Below are 20,018 nucleotides of genomic sequence, written 5' to 3' on the forward strand. Positions count from 1 at the left end.
TAGTCACCTTAAGGAAGGTTCTCTGCAGTGTGGCCTCTGTCCAACCCCAGACCCCAACTCTGCAGACCTCTCTTCATCTCTGCTTCCTCCCAGGATGAACACCCTCCACTCCACTCAGCCACACTGGTCAAGGACTAATCACACAAGGAAAGCGTGTTTTAAAAACAGCACTGGACAAGTCAGCACCTTGACCTCGACAGGTGAGCATGTGACACAGATATACCACCCTCTCAAATGCCGCTGTGCCGAAGAGATCGCCCCATGGTCTGAGCCTCCGTGGCCTCAGTTTGTAAAATGAGAATTCCCCTGTACCAGGTCGTGAGGCTGACACACCAGAGTGCTTGGAATGAACTCTGCCTGCTGCCTGGTGCGTGGTGGCCCTCGGGACCCACTACAGTCTCTCTCCAGTCCCACCTCCTCCTCATTCCCTTGGCAGTCTTTGAATTGGGAAAATTCTGGAATGGAGACTGTGTCTCAGGGTATTCAGAATGAATTACCAAGTTTCTGTGGGTGTCTGGCTACCTCTCGGGGCCATCAAGCATCTTAATTAATGATGATCTGAAAGAGTTTGATATTCCAGGAATAAAAAGGCATGAGGGAGCACAGGCTATTTTAAGGAACATTAATTATTTAATGGACATTATTCGTAGAAAATTGGGGCTAACTGTTAAATATAAATTTAAGGTTGGGAACACTATGATTATTTTAACCCTAATCCCATTCCCTCTTGCCCATTATCAGGAGGAAACTATAGGTCCTAGCAGAAGAAAGACAAGATTCCAGTCTGATCTCTGCCACGGATTTGCTGTGTGACCTCAGGTAGGTCACTGCCCGTCTCTGGGCCTGTTTCATCATCTGTTATGGTCTGTACTAGACAGCTTTCCAGGGTCCTAAGCACTGACATTCTCTGGAATCAGAGAGGATGTCACTACAGCCAAGATCATCTCAGGGTACTTCAGAAACTCCCCACAATGGGCTCTATTTCCAAGGTTCTCATTCAATAGGCCTGAGGTGAACCTATCTCCAGAGGTCTTTAGGCCACACTCTAAGAAAGCTGGGACATCCAGGACATCCTCTGGAGGAGATTTGGACATGAAAGATAGCCTTTTTTTTTTTTTTGGTTTATTTATTTATTTTGAGAGAGAAACAGAGACACAGAGCAGGAGGGGCAAGGAGAAGGAAAGAGAGAGAATCCTAAGCAGGCTCCATGCTGTTAGTGAAGAGCCCGATGCGGGGCTCGAACCCATGAACTGTGAGATCATGACCTGAGCTGAAATCAAGGGTCAGATGCTTAACTAACTGAGCCACCCAGATGCCCTGAAAGATAACCATTTTTTATTAGCGGCCTACATGCTGAAAAGGCATGTTAAACTATATGCAAATGAATTTGCCCAATGTCTGATTTTCCTCTTCATCAAAGTTCATGTGTTAATTCTGGGGTCAAAAACATAAAAATTTTCTCTTGTAATTATCTCCTAATCAGCTCACTACAGTGACCCCTAAGGAGAAGTCATAAATCTTGTCCATGGGAACTGAAGATGAAACCACACACAGTGAAGCTCTCTACAGAGAATGTACACATATGGATGTCCTGAACACAGAGAAGCTTGAACCTGAAACCCTGGGAAGTAGTCCATCCATCCACCTTCCCATTCATCTATTCATCCGTCCATCTGTTCATTTATCCATCCATCCACCCACCCACCCACCTATCCATCCACCTATCTATTTATCCATTCATCCATTAAAATATGCATGTTGAATACCTACTATGTTCTGGGCACTGGGGATACAGACAGTAAACAAAACAACTTGGTCTGTACCAGGGATGGAGATGTTAAACAAGCAAACACACTAAATAATTATAAACTGTGAAAAATGCTATGTAGGAATCAGATAGTTCTCTGAAATAGAGAATGGCAGAGTGGGAGAAGAAGAAACCTACCTTGAGTGAGTAATAAAGGGAGACTTCCTAAAGGAGGGGCCATTAAAACTGAGATCTCAAAGACAAGAAGGCACACACAAAGACCTTCAGACACAAAGAACGATAAATGCAATGACTGTGGGCATGAACTGCTTGTGAACCTGAAACTCTCCCCAGTGCGACTCTCTCCCAAATGGTCAAATGATCCTTTAGCCTCTGCTTACACACTTTAGGTGACGGGGAATTCACTGCCCCTAGGACCTGCCCACCCCATTGTTGAGGACTCTGATAGGTCAGAGTTCTTTCCCACATGAACCCTGCAAGATCCACTAACTGATCCAGGTACTGACCACTCAAGTTACTCCAAGCTGGCCCACAAAACAGCGTTGGACAGTTCCAGCAACAGTGACGCCCCCAGGCAAGCCCCCTCTTTGCCTGAGGTACCACCCTACCTCCTCAGCTGTGAGTGCTTGGGGAGCTGTGCAGGTCTGGTGTTATTCAGGCATGGACTCCTCGGCTCTGAACCCCCTGGCAGCTGAGTTAGGCTTCCTGAGCCCAAGATCTTTGCGTGCAAGGCAGAGGAAATGCTAGCAACCTCTCCTTCTCAGACAGATGATGTGACAAAATGTAGCAGTGTTCCAGGCAGATAATAGGAACTCAGTAATTATAGGGAGATTACTAGAGGTGAAGGGCAAGTTCCTGTGAGGTGAAGGAAACATCCACCACGGTGGAAGTGATGACAAGTGTGCAGGGGAAACCTGGGCCTGCTGTTACCTCTCGTCAGAACACCTCCCCCACCCAACCACCCCTTCCTGGTCCTTGTCTTCTGCTGCACCACACCCATGCCACACGACTGCTTAGAACCATCCCAGTCACACCATCTGTGCCGGGACTTGACTACCACACTAGCAGCCCCACCAGGCTACAGTCACTCCCGGGTCTGCAGCGCCCCTGGACCGAGCTCCTGATTTCAGGAGTGTCCACAGAGCCAAGGTGCTCAAAGAATGCACTGAATGAATAAACCTCAAAATGAAGCATGTTCTCAAAAACCAAAACAGAATGACCACGGGATCCAGCAATTCCACCTCTGGGTGTATAGGCAACAGAACTGAAAGCAGGGTCTCCAAGAGCTATTTGTGCACCCGTGTTGATAGCAGCGTTATCCACAATGGCCAAGAGGTGGAAGCCACCCAAGTGCCCATGGACAGATGAACGGAAAATGAAATGTGGTCTGTACACACAACGGAATATTATTCATTCTTAAAAAAGATGGGGCGCCTGGGTGGCTCAGTCAGTTAAGCAGCCAACTTCAGCTCGGGTCGTGATCTCGCAGTATGTGGGATTGAGCCCCGCGTCGGGTTCTGTGCTGACAACTCAGAGCCTGGAACCTGCTTCAGGTTGTTTCCCTCTCTCTCTGCCCCTCCCCCACTCACGCTCTGCCTCTTTCTCTTTCTCTCTCAAAAATAAATAAACATTTTTAAAAAATTTTTAAGTAAGAAAAAAAGAAACAAGAAAAAAGAAGCAAGCTCTGACACAGGTTATGATGTGGATGGACCCTGAGGACGCTATGCTGAGTGAAAGAAGCCGGTCACAAAAAGACAACTATTGTATGATTCCACCTACATGAGATACCTAGAGCAGTCAAACCCAGAGAGAATGAAGCAGAAGGCTGGTTGCCAGGGGCTGGGAGGGAGGAGGAATAGGGAACCATTGTTTCACAGGGATTAAGCTTGAGTTTTGCAAGATAAAAATTTTTAGAGATTGGCTGTACAACAATGTGAATGTAGTTAGCACTTTTGAACTACATGCTAAAAAAATGTTAAGATGGTAAATCTTACGCTATGTGTATTTTATCACAATTTTTAAAAACTGAAGCATGACTCTACCTACAGGCAGGGGCATGGACTGTTTGACCTAGACTTTTTGCAGTCATGTGAAAATACAATAGCCCAGAGTCCCAGAGCCAGACGTGACTTTTATTCATAATCAGCACTGAGAAGAGGGTTCATTAAGTATCTAATGATTGATTCTAAAATTCGTATTGAAAGACCTGATGTGTATATTCAGAATCAGCTTGCCCTGCAATTAACTAAAAACCACTTATGACAGGAATTCATACATAATCGCTATCAGTGGAGTCAACTTGTAAGAATATTCTAAGCATTTAATTGACTTTTAAAAGAATAGCTCCAGCAAGCTAATTAAATATCAAGTTAGGGAATGTGTTAATTGATATTTAATAAGGATGTCAATTGATGTCTAACTAGCCAATATGTCTCTTAAAATATGTCAATTAGATGCCTAAAGATCCTTTTCAAGGGGATTAGGAATTGAATGTATTGAGGACGTAATTGGTTAATTTTTTTTTTTTTTAATTACAAACTGTAACCCTCCCTGCTGACTTTGCCTGGATTATAGAGCCATTTATGAGCAGCTCTTCCTGGTTTCCTGGCCGTCTGGACATATAGATCTACAGAGCCGGAGTAGGCTTTTGTTGGGCTCTTATCTAACATCTGTAAAAAAATGGTGCCCGGGGAGGGCAAGTGAACCCTATCCAAGTCTTCCATCAGGTCAGGAATGGGCTTTGCCTCCACCCACCATGGCCAATTTTCATTAATCAGATACAAAGGCTGATGTAGGGAACTTATGTATGGCATGTACACCCTGCCTGACCACCCCCCACACCCACCCTGCCCTGAGACTCTCCTCCCACCTGGATGAAACCCCACACAGCCCAGGTCCTCTCCTTCCTATCTGCTCCCTGTCATGGTAAGAAGTTTAATCAGGAGAGCCCGTGTCACTTGGAAGCAACAAAAGTTCTGCTGCCTCCCAAATATGGCCACCAAACAATATCAACAATATTACCTGTAGCCATTCTTTCATTCATCCAACATTCACTGTGCACTAATTGTATGTTGTGGAAGATCTGAACTTTGGTACAGTTATCTACTTCTTCAGAATAAACCACCTTAAGCAACTGCCATTTTATTATGGTCATCTCTCTGTGGGTCAGAAATTCAAACAGGAAACAACATGAATGGCTGGTCTCTGTTCTGCAATGTCTAGAGCCTCAGCTGGGAAGACATGAATGACCAGCGTGACTCAATGACTGAAGTAGGGGAATCCAGGATCATCTAGAGGCTTCTTCACTCACATAACTGGCTCCTAGTGTGAAATAACTCAAAGGCTGGGTTCAGCTGTGACTGTCAGCCAAAACACCAATATATGGACTCCCCATGACATGGGTTTGGTGGCATAGTGGCCTCTTGGTGATCAAACTATCTTACATGGTGACCCAGAGCTCTAAGGGCTAATGTTCCACCAACAAGACAGAAGGTGCATGGTCTTTTAGGACTTACCATCAGAAGTCCCACATCATTTTAACCATGCTCTATTAGTTGAAACAATCATGACCTAGTTTCAAGGGAGAGAATGTATTCTTAAGCTGTGTCTTAAAACCACCACAGATCTTTGTCACGAGAGCAGGGGAAGTCTGTAATAGGAATATAGCAGGGGAGCAATATGATCTGATTTATATTTTAACGTCATTCTAACTAGAGTACAGAACAGATAGTTGGGGGAGGATAGAAGCAAAGAGACTTGTAAGGAAGCAAGCCATAACAGTGAATGAAGGCAATGGTGGTAGAGATGGAAAGAACTGGACAGATTCTAGACACTTTTTAGTATATAAGGACAAAGGGATGGATTAATTGAAGGAAGTACCTGTCAAAAATGATTCCCCAGTTCCTGTCTATTGACTATTGTGAAAAGAGTGGCACCATTTCCTATGATGGGAAACACTGGAATGGAGGGTGGGGTTGGTGAGGGTTAAGTGAGACAAGTTTTGGTAGGAAAGGGTCACATTTAGTTTTGGATGATCTGAATTTGCTGTGTCTTAGGGACATCCAGGAAGAGCTGCAAGGCCTTCCATGAGAAATGCAGGTTTAGAGCTCAAAAGAGAGGTGTGATCTGGGGACAGGAAGGAATTGAAACCATAGGCATGGTGGATGGTATCACCTAGGACCAAGTCTTGAACCACTCCAACATGAAGACATCAAGTAGAGGAGGAAGATCACAGGGATCCATGAAGCAGCAGCCGGAGAGACAAGAGGAAAACCAGGAAGAGGTGGGGTCACAGGAGCTCAGGGCAGGGCAATGTTCATGATGGAGGGAGTGGTCAGCTCTGTAAGAAGCCAATGAAAGATCAGAAAGATGAGGGTCTTTCGTGAGAAGGGGCACTAGGATTCGAACACAGATGGTCAGACACCTAACACTGGGTTATTCCTCTCTTTCACAGGGCAGGGCCTTCACGAGTTGTGAGCTGTGTATAACTCCACTCAAAACCTCAGCAAGATCAGATCTAAGAACTAACAGAAGCAACTCCAAAGTCCACCCAGGAAAACCAATCAGTGGAAGTATGCCTGAAATGTTTTACAAAATGAAAGTACTCAGAGATGTGATAAAACATAATGCAAGGCCAAAGGGTCCTCCATGAAAGAGGCCTGAATTTCATCTCTGTGGCAGGTCTGCCCTACTGCACGCCCCTACAAGGTTGGAGGGAGAGTGGGACAGGGAGAGCAGGCAGTCTGAGACAGTGACCTGGGTGAACAAGTCCCTTCACCTTGTCAATACTCTACTTCTCTATTCTACCAAACATTTAAAGAAGAGTTAACACCTATTCTCTTGAAGCTGTTCCAAAAAAATAGACATGGAAGGAAAACTTCTAAACTCTTTCTATGAAGCCAGCATTACCTTGATTCCAAAACCAGACAAAGACCCCACTAAAAAGGAGAACTATAGACCAATTTCCCTGATGAACATGGATGCAAAAATCCTCAACAAGATACTAGGCAACCAGATCCAACAATACATTTAAAAAAATTATTAACCACAACCAAGTGGGATTTATACCTGGGATGCAGGACTAGTTCAATATCTGCAAAACAATCAATGTGATACATCACATCAAAAAAAAAAAGAACAAGAACCCCATGATCCTCTCAATAGATGCAGAGAAAACATTTGACAAAATACAGCATCCTTTCTTGATAAAAACCCTCAAGAAAGTAGGGATAGAAGGATCATATCTCAAGATCATAAAAAGCCATATATGAAAGACCCACCACTAATATCATCCTCAACGGGGAAAAGCTGAGAGCTTCCCCCCTAAGGTCAGGAACAAGACAGGGATGACCTCTCACACCACTGTTATTCAACATAGTATTGCAAGTCTTAGCCTCAGCAATCAGACAACACAAAGGAATAAAAGGCATCCAAATCATCCAGGAGGAGGTCAAACTCACACTCTTCGCAGATGACAGGATACTCTATATGGAAAACCCAAAAGATTCCACCAAAAAACTGCTAGAACTGATCCATGAATTCAGCAAAGTCACAGAATATAAAATCAATGCACACAAATTGGTTACATTCCTATACACCAATAATGAAGCAACAGAAAGAGAAATCAAGGAATCGATCCCATTTACAATTGCACCAAAAACCATAAAATACCTAGGAATATATCTAACAAAAGAGGTGAAAAATCTATACACTGAAAACTATAGAAAGCTTATGAAAGAAATTGAAAAAGACACACAACAAAAGGAAAAATATCCCATGCTCCTGGATAGGAAGAACAAATATTGTTAAAATGTCAATACTACCCAAAGGAATCTACATATTCAATGCAATACCTATCAAAAATAACTCCAGCATCTTCACAGAGGTAAAACAAACAATCCTAAAATTTGTGTGGAAGCAGAAAAGACCCCGAATAGCCAAAGCAATCTTGAAAAAGAAAACCAAAGCTGGAGGCATCACAATCCTAAACTTCAAGCTGTATTACAAAGCTATAATCATCAAGACAGTATGGTACTGGCACAAAAACAGACATTCAGATCAATGTAACAGAACAGAGAACCCAGAAATGGACCCACAAACGTATGGCCAACTAATCTTTGATAAAGCAGGAAAGAATATCCAATGGAATAAAGACAGTCTTTTCAGCAAATGATGCTAGGAAAACTGGACAGTGACATGCAGAAAAATGAACCTGGACCACATTCTTACACCATACACAAAACTAAACTCAAAATGGATGAAAGACCTAAACGTAAGACAGGAAGCCATCAAAATCACAGAGGAGAAAGCAGGCAAAAACCTCTCTGACCTCAGCCACAACAACTTCTTACTCAACACGTCTCTGGAGGCAAGGGAAACAAAAGCAAAAATGAACTATTGGGACCTCATCAAAATAAAAATCTTCTGCACAGAAAAGGAAACAGTCAGCAAAACTAAAAGGCAATCAACAGAATGGGAGACAGTATTTGCAAATGACATATCAGATAAAGGGTTAGTATCCAAAATCTATAAAGAACTTATCAAACTCAACACCCAAAAACAAATAATCCAGTGAAGAAATCAGCAAAAGACATGAACAGACACTTCTCCAAAGAAGACATCCAGATGGCTAACAAACACATGAAATAATGCTCAACACCACTCATCATCAGGGAAATACAAATCAAAACCACAATGAGATACCACCTCACACCTGTCAGAATGGCTAACATTAACATCTCAGACAACAACAGATGTTGGCGAGGATGCGGAGAAAGAGGATCTCTTTTGCGCTGCTGGTGGGAATGCAAGCTGGTGCAGCCACTCTGGAAAATAGTATGGAGGTTCTCAAAAATTTAAAAATAGAACTATCTTATGACTCAGCAATTGCACTCCTAGGTATTTATCCAAGGGATACGGGTGTCCCGTTTTGAAGGGGTACATGCACCCCAATGTTTATAGCAGTGCTATTGACAATAGCCCAAGTATGAAAAGAGCCCAAAATGTCCATCAACAGATGGATAAAGAAGATGTGGTGTATACATATACAAGGGAATATTACTCAGCAATCAAAAAGAATGAAATCTTGACATTTGCAACTACGTGGATGGAACTAGACGGCATTATGCCAAGCAAAATTAGTCAGAGAAAGACAAATATATGACTTCACTCATATGAGGAATTTAAGATGCAAAACAGATGAACATAAAAGAAGGGAATCAAAAATAATACAAAAACAGGGAGGGGGACGAAACATGAGACTCTTAAATACAGAGAACAAACAGAGGATTGATGGAGGGGTTGTGGGGGGGGATAGGCTGAACAGGTAAGGAATCTACTCCTGAAATCATTGTTGCACTATATGCTAACTAACTTGGATGTAAATTTAAAAATAAAAAAATAAATTAAATTAAATTAGAAAATCAAACCAACAAACAAAATTAGGGACCTTGGGGAGAATGGAAAGGATGCAAACCCTTTCCAAATGAACTCGGATAAATCCTGTTAATTAATAAAAAAGTAATTTTGAAAAAAAAATACTCTACTTCCCTAATAATTTCAGGTCTATAGTATCTTGAGGTCCCACTGACTCCACTACAGGACAATCAAGTGGGATGGCTTCACGGGGCCCCATGAATCACTATGAAATGCAACTTGTCCTCACAATATTAGAACAATGGTTTCACAAGGACGGCTGAGAAGGTTTCCACATGGTCTCAGAGGAAAAGGATGGAGACACCACAGCCATGTGGTCACAAGCATGCTTTCAGAATTAGATGGTCAAGCTTCAGCTTCTGGACCTTGCTAGCTAAATGTCCTTAAGTAGATTTCTCAGCCTCTCAGAAAGAATCTAGAAAGTACATGCTAAGTTAATTTGTCCCACTGCTTAAGTCACAGAAGTTGGAGGGGAATAGAAGGGTAGCCTCTGTTTGCTCAGTATCAACTGAAGATCCCCAAATGGGCGCAAAGAGCTCAGCATTTGGAATCAGTCAGCAAAGAGCCTGGCTCCTCTTACTTTCAACTAGAAGGGAAAACCATCAGCAGCCACTCCAGCCGCTGTTGTTGGAGATGGTTATTCAGTTACCAATAACAACAGTTGCCATGGAGATGGGAGGTCCAGCCTGCCAGCCTGGAAGGACTCTCAGGCCAGGACCAGATGAGCCACATCCACACCCTTTCCAAACCCAAAAGGCAGTCTGAGTCCCAGCTTTCTCTCAATTACCTGACTGTGGAGTTCTTCTGCTTTATTTTTCTTTCTTCTTCCTGTCAGAAGGTCCCACTATTTGAAAATCGGTTGGGATATATGGCAAAGGTGTGGAAAGTCTCATGGATGGTGCAGTAACTAAGTCTTTATAAAGTCAGAGGACAGCTTACATTGGTGTTGGGGGAGAGAGTTGTCACGGAGGGTGGATGAAGGAGCTATGGGTGTTTGGGGCTGCAGCAGGTCTGTGGAATCCAGGACTGCTCCTGGAAACCCTAGAGGCCTGTGCTGGGATCAAACTCCACAGAAAGAGCCAGGGGAAGACAGGGGTGTTTCTTGAGATAGTTAGTGCCTGGATGGGCAGCTAAGAACGTGCCCCAAGAGGAAAGGTGATGCCCACACTTGAAGGGGACCACAGTTTCTCTCCAAGTTCCTGAAGACCACTTCTGGAGAAAAAGAAGCCAAATCAGAAAATAAACAAATGTGAGTGGTAAAAAGAATCAGAGATGAGTTCTCTTGACAACAAAGAAATCAAACTCTCAGGGGGAACAGGCTTCCCCACGGCTACCCTAATCGTATACCCAGCAATCTCTACTCCCAGTCTGGGTTCTTCCCATCACGACACAGATCTGGGTTGTTTCTGGAAGGTCGCCCAACGTGAGCTGAGCTTTCTCACAATGAGAGTACCATCCACAGACTGGCTGTCTGCTGAGGTAGGGAGTGAGTTCCCTGTCATTGAGGGTGAAACAGAGAGGTCTAGCACCCTTTGGGTAGGGCATTTCAGAGATGATTCCTGCCCTGGGAGGTGGTCGGGACTACATGACTTTGGAGCCCCATCTTCTCTCAGCTCTGTGATTCTACAGTGAGTGGAGGTGTCCTGGCTCAAACTGGAGCAGACCATACCAAACCCCACCAGCCTGGGCTCTTCTGCTGTTTTTCCACCACTCCCAGTCCCGGGCCTCCAAATGGGGAGGGCAAATGCTTTCTCAGCTTATGCCCGAAGAAATGTCCAGAATTACTTCACACAGCAGCATCCAACCCAGCTCTGTGCCCAGCAGCCCGGAGGAGGCCTGGCCCAGAAGGCTTCTTTAAAATCTATGAAAAGAGCATCCATATACCTCCGAGAGAGGGAGGCAGGGAATGCCTTCCCCAAAGTCCCAATGGGAAAAAGAAGCAAGCCAGTGGCAGCCCCAACGACTCCCATGGTCTGAAGTCAAAGATAAGAGAATGTGTAATAAAGATCTGACCAGCCCGTGTGCCATCAGCTTCCAGAGGCATGAACTTGGGAACATTTCCTAGCATCCCTGGGGCCTGGTTCCCACAACTGAACAACCATACACTCACACATGCTAATAAAGCAGATCTGCAACAAGGATTAAGAAGCCGGGGCAGGAAAGTACCCAACACAATGCTGGTAAGAATTGACGGGTGCCAATTTGCTTCGAAGTGGTAAAGCGGGAGAGGCGCCTGGCTGGCTCAGTTGGTAGAGCATGTGACTCTTGATCTCAGGGTTGTGGGTTGGGGTTGTGGGTTCCGGCTTGTGGGTTTGAGCCTCATGCTGGGTGCAGGGATTGCTTAAAAATAAAAGGCTTTAAAAAGAAAATGACGAAGGGGAGGCACAAAAGGGAGAAGAGACGCAACAGGATAGACCCTGAGGTAATAATGAAAACAGGTCTGCCAAGTCAGAACTATTTGCCTAATAACACTACAATGTCATTTGCCTTTCTCCCTCTCTTCCTCTCATGAAGGTACTGTGGAATTTTCCAGAGGCTACATGGCATGTGATTGGACAACCATGAAATAAATGCAGAAGCAGATCTGAGAAGCCAGCTGCCTAGTAAGCCAGACATTCAAAGGATTTGCAGAATGTAAAACAATGCCTCTCATCTCACTAATTTTTTGGTTTGGAAAAACATAGTTTAGTTTTTTTTTTATAAAAAGTTATTTAACAACCATTAGGATGGCTATTACTTAAAAAAAAATTGTAACAGAAAACCACAGGTGTTGGCACGGATGTGGAGAAATTGACACCTTGGGCTTTGCTGGGGGGAATGTAAAATGGTAGGGCGGCTGTGGCAAACAGTGTGTCAATCCTTAAAAAATTAAGCATGGAATTACCATTTGATCCGGCAATGCCACTTCTGGGTATATGCACAACCAAACTGAAAGCAGGGTCTCAAAGAGGTATTTGTGTGCCCATGTGTGTAGCAGCACTGCTCCCAATAGCCAAGTGGTGAAAACAACCCAATGTCTGTCGACGGATGAATGGATAAACAATATGTGGTCTATACACACAATGGCATATTATTCAGCCTTGAAAAGGAAGGAAACCCTGACACAGGCGACCACAGGGTGAACCTTGAAGATATTACGCTAAATGATGCAAGCTGGACAAAAGAAGACAAATATGTGTGACTCCACTCATACGGAATACCTAGAGCAGTCAAATCCATAGAGACAGAAGGACAGTAGCTCCCAGGGGCTGGGGACAGCGGGTATGGGGAGTTAGGGTTTAATGGGTACAGAGTTTTAGTATGGGAAGATGAAACGTTCTGGAGACGGGTAGTGGCGGGAGTTGCACAACAATGTGAATATACTTAGTGCCGTTGAATGGTACATTTAAAAATGGTTAAAAGTGTAAACGTTGGATATATTTTACCACAATAACAACAAAATAAAATAAAGTAAAATCTAACGGATGATGTATAACTAGCATTTAAAAGCTTATAGCAGAGAGGGGCCCGGGTGGCTCAGTCGGTTAAGCGTCCAACTTCAGCTCAGGTCATGATCTCATGGTTCATGAGTTCAAGCCCCACATCAGATCCTTTGTCTCACTCTCTCTCTGCCCCTCCCCTGCTTGCGCACACTCTCCTCTCTCTCTGTCTCAAAAACAAACAAATAAATAAATAAAAATAAATCCTATAGTAGAAATAAATTATCAAGGACAAAAAGTATTTGTGTTGACATGTAATGGGAGCATTATTTTTAAGTGAATTAATATTTTTAAATGTCTGAGATCTAATGTCTAATATAGCAAACAGCAATAGATGCAACCCACAGGTCCAAAAGCTCTTGGAGGTTCTCAAAAAATTTTAAGAGTGTAAGTGTAAAATGAGACCAAAAAGTTTGAGAATGTCTAACATGATATTATTCTACTTTGCATAGGTTTTAAATTTCCTGTATTAAAAAAATTCATTTTAAGCGCCCAACTCTTGATTTCGGCTCAGGTCATGATCCCACAGTTTGTGAAATCAAGCCCAGCATCGGGCTCTGTGCTGACAGTGTGGAGCCTGCTTGGGTTTCTCCCCCTCTCTCTGCCCCTCCTCCCCTGCTCACACTCACGTGCACACTCTCACTGTCTCACTCTCTCAAAATAAATAAGCAAACTTTTTTTAAAACCCAGTAATTGGCTATTTTTCTTTCCTTCTTTGCTGTTTGGGCAAATTGTTTAACCTTGAAGGTCCTCAGTATTCTCATCTGTCAAGGGGGTAGATAAGTCTAAAGTATGATTCCATGAATCAAATCTAACCCCACACAGACACAGGGGCTACTGCTCCCCGCTACCCCGCCCCTGAGCTTCTGTGGAGATCTGAGCCTCTCTGGCTTGAGGAAGAGGGAGTGTGCTCTTGTGTTAATCAGATCCCATTAATTTTTCAAAGTAGACAACAGCCCACTTACTCATCTCCCATCGAGCCTCATCCATAATTGATCCCGTACTGCACTTATCCAAATAGACAGAGGAGATGCCCGGGGCACGTGGGGCTCTGGGAGGGTTTTCTGCTGATGAGCCTATCCTCCGAATTAATGGCTGTAGTGAGAAGCACTCACAGCCATGACCTGTTGTAACTAAAGGGGGCTGACGCCTTTCCTTCGATCAAGAATGACAAGGAAGAGAGAAAGAAACTACTCCCTAAATGCTCTAAAGGACTGTTCTGAGATTACTCCTAGTAATCAAAGCAGTTTGAGGGGATTGGTCTAAGACAGCTTTGAACTCAGGTTCATAAAGACCTCAGCAAGTCTGGACCTCAAGCCCCTTTGATCACAGCCTCTTTTGAGGCCATATACCTCTGCCCCATCTCCCCTCCAGAATAAATGCCAAATGGATCGAAGGTTTAAATATTTTTTAGAAAGAATTAGTTACAATGCTTAAAGACAACATAAAGTAAACATTTATCAGATGAGTAAAGATTCTGTGATAAGAAAGAGAAAAGCGGTCCCTGACATTTGGGAGAGCTGGCCCGGCCCTCACAGCTAGGCGCTGGAGTTTCCCTGTCGAACATAAACAATTTCATACAATGTCAACGTCAGACAAGGTCACAGGCAAGACAAAAGCAAGACCACTCTGTAATCATCTCTGAACTGTACTCATTGGCCAGGAAGCCGTAACAAAGTACCACAAACTACGTGGATTAGATAACATGTAAGGTCTGGCAGTTCTGGAGACTGGAAGCCTGTGATCAAGGTGTCTGCAAGACCACGCTTTCTCTGAAGGTGCAAGGGAAGGAGCGGTTCTGGGCCTCTCTCCTAACTTCTGGTGGTTCCTGGGCTTATGGCAACAGAACTCCGATTTCCACCTGGTGCTCCCCCTGTAGTGCATCTCTGTCTACATTTCCCTTTTTTGTAAGGACACCAGTCATATTGGTTTAGGGGCCCACGCTACTGGCCATTTCTAAATAAGGTCATATTCTACAGTACTGGGGGTTAGAACTTTAACATATGAACTTGAGGAGTAGACAATTCAACCCATAACCCATGAACTTGGACAAAAACAAGGACATTGTCCAAACCATAAAAATGATCAGACATCCCCTGTATGTTTCTTGGGGCTGCTGTAACAAATTACTACACGTTTAGTGCCTTAAAACAACAGAAATGTATCATCTTACAGTTCTGGAGGACAAAAGTATGAAATTGGTCTCACTGGGCTGAAATCAAGGTATAGTCAGTGCAGTGCCTCCTCCAGAGGCTCTAGGAAAGAATCCATCCCTTGCCTTTTTCAGGTTCTGGTGGCTGTAGGCATTCCTTGGCTTGTGGACATATCCCTCCAGGCTTCAATGTCAGCATCCTCAAATCTCTCAGCTCTATCTTTACACTGTCTTCTCCTGAGAGAGAGAGACAGACAGACACAGAAAGCAGGTATGTGTGAACCTCTGCCTCTCCTTTTTTTTTTTTTAAGTTTATTTATTCATTTTTGAGAGAGAGCACACGTACGCACAAGTGGCAGGGGGGAGAATCCCAAGCAGTTCTGCACTGTTGGTGCAGGGCCCAAATTCACAAACCACAAGATCATGACCTGAGCTGAAGTCAGACGCTCAACCAACTGAGCCACCCAGGCACCCCATGCCTCCCTTTTACATAAACATTTGGGAATATATTTAGGGCTCACCTGAATAACGCAGGATAATCTCCCCCATCTCAAGATCCTTAACTTAATCCCAGCTGAAAAGACAAGTTTTCCATCTAAGGAAATATTCGCAGCCTCCAGGGATTATGATCTGATGACTGTGGCAGCCATTACTCAGACTACTCTACCCCCGGCCCTAGCTCATGAGGGTGACTGCTACTTCTTTGTCAATTATAGCTTTAATCTCACTTCATTCCTAGCACTTTCTAAATCAGATTTATTAGAATATGCAATCACAGACTTGCCTTCACCTCCAGAAAGTGTCCAGTTCAAAGAAAAGCCTTATTTCCTTAAAACCTTCTCAAAACTACTTGACCCAGGTGCAGATCCTGTAAGTCCTTTGTAATACTCCTGATGAGGTGCCTCACAGTTCTCCCATAACGTATGGCTTCTGTGTTGCAAAGAGTCAATAAACCCAACTTTGTTCAACTACAGGTATATCCACGGTGGCATTTAGCTGGAGAAAATAACAGTAGCATAAAAGCCATAAGAAGTACCACAAAGAAGAAAAGGCCTAAGTTTGTCTACATAAGAGTGACATTATCAAAAACTGGCAGAATAAGAATCTCCAAAAACCCTCTTGACCGTAAAAGCAATGGGATCACTGGCAAAAATTGTCAGAATCAACTGCTTTAGAATGTTAGAATTTAACCAAAAGTTTGTAGCGATCAGGGATGGGGTGCTTTTTCAAGGAAAACAATGAATCTTGATAAGAACCTAGAGCTTTGTGACATTTTAACTTGCCCTAGTCCCGCCCCCTGCTCTCCAGCCCACAATAACCTTGAAAACTAACGACCCATAATCACTAGCAAATCACTGGGAAAACCGGCAGCTCAGCAGCCCAGCTGCCACTGATGGAGTCAGAACAGAGTGGAGCTTTTCAGAGCCCCAATGTCAGAGCATCATCATCACTTGATCTGTCTGGCAGTCCCCTGGAAAACCCCACTTGTAAGGCTCATCCTTAGTTGACCTGGCTCAGAGCTCAGCCAGTGTAAACAGTCTTTTATTTCCTCCCCCAGGAGCTTTTGTCAAAAACAGTAAGTAGCAATTATATAACATTTTAGCTGCCTGAAGGAGAAAGAAGTTTGGGCAAACAACGAGCTAATAACCAAAAAACTTAAAAGGAAAAGCTGGAGAATGAGAATTCCATAGAAGGTGTGGAAAAGGAGGCCATGCACACACAGAAAGCTGTGCACATGCCTAGGGCTGCATGCATGATCAGGAAGGTAGGAGAAGGCAGTAAGCTATCACCGCTGGCTCATCTTGGGGCCCCCTGTGAGCAGGAAGTAGAGACCAAGCCAGCGCTGTAGATGCTAGGCTGCGTGGTGAAAGTGCGCCCCACATACAGAACCCCTTGACAAAGCCTGGGAGACTTTCTGGTTCCAGGGACTTAAGGAAATCTCTATCCAATCAATGGCTGACCACGAGGCTGAGAAGAGACTTCAGTGGCCACAAACAAAAAATACAGAGACTTTATAAGTTAGCACGGTAGAGTCACTAAGCAAATAAACAACAACAGCAGTAACAGAAACAGCAAAACAACAAACCCTGGGAAGGAGGGACAATCTGATTTCCAGAGTTGTCACATCATGTTATTTAGAATGCCCAATTTCCAACAATAAGACATAAGATACGCAAATAAAAAAGAAAGTATGGCCCATACACACACACTCACAAAAATGCCCATGCAAACAGTCCCTGAGGAAGCACGGGTGTTGGACTTACTAGACAAAATCTTTAAATCGGCTCTTTTAAGTATGTTCAAAGAACCAAAGGAAACCATGTCTAAAGCAGCAAAGGGGGAGATGCCTGGAGTGATGGCAGCAAGATGGCGGACCAGGAGAGCCCAGCCTCCACACCCCCACAAACACTGACTTCAGGACAGATGACTTCCCAAGTCTCCAGGGGAAGAGATGAACACCCAGATCCATAACATCCAAAGAACCAAGAGTAGGCTGAATATCAGAAAATCTTCTATTAGACATATTAAAATCAAATTGTTCAAAGTCAAAGACAGAATTTTGAAAGCAGCAAGAGAAAAGCTACTCACCACATACAAGGGAGCCCCCGTGAGACTGTGAGAGGATTTCCCAGCAAACCCATGAAGGTCAGGACGGAGGATACACTCAAAGTGCTGAAAGGAAAAAAACAAAACAGAACTGTCAACAAAGAATACCTTACCCGACAAAGCTGTCCTTCAGAAATGGAGAGAAAAAGACTTTCCTAGGCAAACAAAAGCTGAGAGAGTTCATCACAACCAGACCTGTCTTATAAGAAATGCTAGAAGGAGTTCCTCACGTTGAAAAGTAGGGATACCACGTGGAACATGAAAACATATGAAAGTAGAGGACTCTCTGGTGAAGGTAAGCACACGGTAAAATTCAGAATACCCTAATTCTGTAATGGTGGGGCATAAATCACTCCTAATGCCAGCATAAAAGTTAAAAGACTCGGGGCACCTGGGTGGGTCAGTCAATTAAGCAGCCGACTTCTGCTCAGGTCATGATCTCAAGGTCCATGAGTTTGAGACCTACATCAGGCTCTGTGCTGACAGCTCAGAGCCTGGAGCCTGCTTCAGATTCTGTGTCTCCCTCTCTCTCTGTCCCTCCTCTGCTCACTCTCTGTCTCTCTCTCAAAAATAAATAAACATCAAAAATTTCAAAAAAGTTAAAAGACTCAAGTACTTAAAATAACTATAGCTAAATAACCTGCTCATTGGTACATATCATAAAAGGATGCAAATAGTGACATCGATAACATGGGGCAGAAGGGGTAAAAGTGTGGAGTTTTTGTATGTGATGGAAATTAAGTTATCAGCTTAAAATGAACTGTCATAACTAGAAGATGTTTTATGTGAGCTTCGTGGTAATCACAAAGAAGAAACCTGTAGTAGAAACACAAAAGATATGGAGAAGAGAATCAAAACAAAACACTATAAAAAAGTCATCAAGTCACAAAGGAAAACAACCAGAGGAAGTAAGGAATTACAAAACAGGCAGAAAAGAGTTTTTTACATGAAAACACTCTATGTCTTTACCAACCATCAATTATTTTTAAAGTAAGTGGATTAAATTACCCAGTCAAAAGACAGACTGGATGAACAGGTAGTCAGGGGAGGCCTCTCTGTGGAGGTGGTAGTGAAACAGTCCTAACTGAAGGAAAGGAAGGTGGCAGGCAGGTGTCCTTGGGAAGTGCATTCCTGGCAGAGAGAAGAGCCACTGCAGAGACCATGGGCAAAGAGCTTGCTGGGGAGGGAGATGAGGCAGAACTAGAGGCCACAGAGTCTGAAGTGCAGGAGAGGGAGGTGGAAGGGTCTCCTAAGACAAAGGGAAGCTTCTGGGGCCTTAATGGGGTGTAAAGGGTGGAGGATTGGTTGGTGGTGCTCTCGTGGACTGGAGGCTAGGGGGTACAGAATTGAGGAGGCCAGATCAGTGAGGAGGGGAGAGACAGAGGTGGCTTCATCTCTGGTGGGAGCTGGGAAAACAGTGAAGTGGGCGTATTGAAGAAATATTTTAGGGCCAGAGCTGATGAGATTTGCTAACACACTGAATGTACACCTCCTAGCACAAATTTCTCTGTTCCTTTTAGAGGCTTCATTCTTCTCTACTCTATTTGTAGAGAGAACAAATGAGGGCATTTTCAGAAAGTCGTCAAGAGTGAGAGATGAAGAGATGAGGTTAAAGCCTCCCCACCCCCAACCTGGACTCTCTCAATTGAAGCACAGCACATCCCCAAAGAGAACCACATGAGAATGTCCATGGCAGCTTTCCCATAATAGCCCCAAACTGGAAACAACCCACACGTGGCTCAATAGTCGAATGGACAAATAGATTGTGTGTATTCCTACTATGGAATACTCAGCAACAGTGAAAAAGCAAAATGGAATGCATCTCAAAAACATTATGTTTTGCAAAAAAAAAAAAAAAAAAAAAAAAAAGTCAGACAAAGAAGAGAGGATTCTGATGATTCCACTAGTACAAATCTAAGCACTGGCACCCTTCATTTAATTGGTAGTGACAGAAATCCCAACAGTGGTATCCCAAGGTGACAGTGGTTACCTTTGGGGCAGGAGGCAGAGATGGACTGGAAAGGGGCAGGAAGTGACATTCTGGAAAGCTGGAAATGTTCTAGATCTAGATCTGTAAAACAGTCAGTGGCACCACGGATAAATCAATGAGAGGACATGTGCCCCTGATAGGAAGTCATGAGAAGGGAACTTCCCCCAAATTCCCAACTCCAGTGCAAGCGTGAGCAAATCATCACAGAAACTCAAACTAAGGATCCATCTACAAAACAGCAGTATTCCTCAAAAGTGTCAAGCTTGTGAAAAACAAGGAAACCATCAGAGACCAGAGAGACCTGAAGAGACGTGGTATCCTGCCTGGGATCCTAGAACAGAAAGAGGGCATTAATGAAGAAGGTGGGTGAAATCCATATGAAATCGGAGCTTTATTCATAGTAGCATACCAACCCTGGTTTCTTAGTTGCAACAACTGTATTGTGATAATGCTGACATTAGGTAAAACTCAGTGTAAAGTATTTAGGAATTCTGTACTATCTTCACAGTTTTTTTCTGATGATAAAATTATTCAAAAGTAAAAAGATTATTTTTAAAAAGTCATTGAGGGGCACCTGGGTGGCTCAGT

At 43.7% G+C, this 20,018-nt stretch overlaps 1 protein-coding gene across 5 annotated transcripts in view; it reads right to left on the bottom strand.

Moving 5' to 3' along the window:
• Nucleotides 1-20,018, bottom strand: part of TOX2 (TOX high mobility group box family member 2) — a 275,373-nt gene that overhangs the window by 191,702 nt on the left and 63,653 nt on the right. For all 5 annotated transcript variants that reach the window (XM_045053582.1, XM_045053586.1, XM_045053583.1 and 2 more), the window contains one exon: nucleotides 17,423-17,506. In XM_045053582.1, coding sequence (XP_044909517.1) covers nucleotides 17,423-17,506 — 84 coding nt within the window. The remainder of the gene's footprint in view (nucleotides 1-17,422; nucleotides 17,507-20,018) is intronic.

This window comes from Felis catus, chromosome A3, assembly GCF_018350175.1.
Source record: "Felis catus isolate Fca126 chromosome A3, F.catus_Fca126_mat1.0, whole genome shotgun sequence".
Lineage (NCBI taxonomy): Eukaryota > Metazoa > Chordata > Mammalia > Carnivora > Felidae > Felis > Felis catus.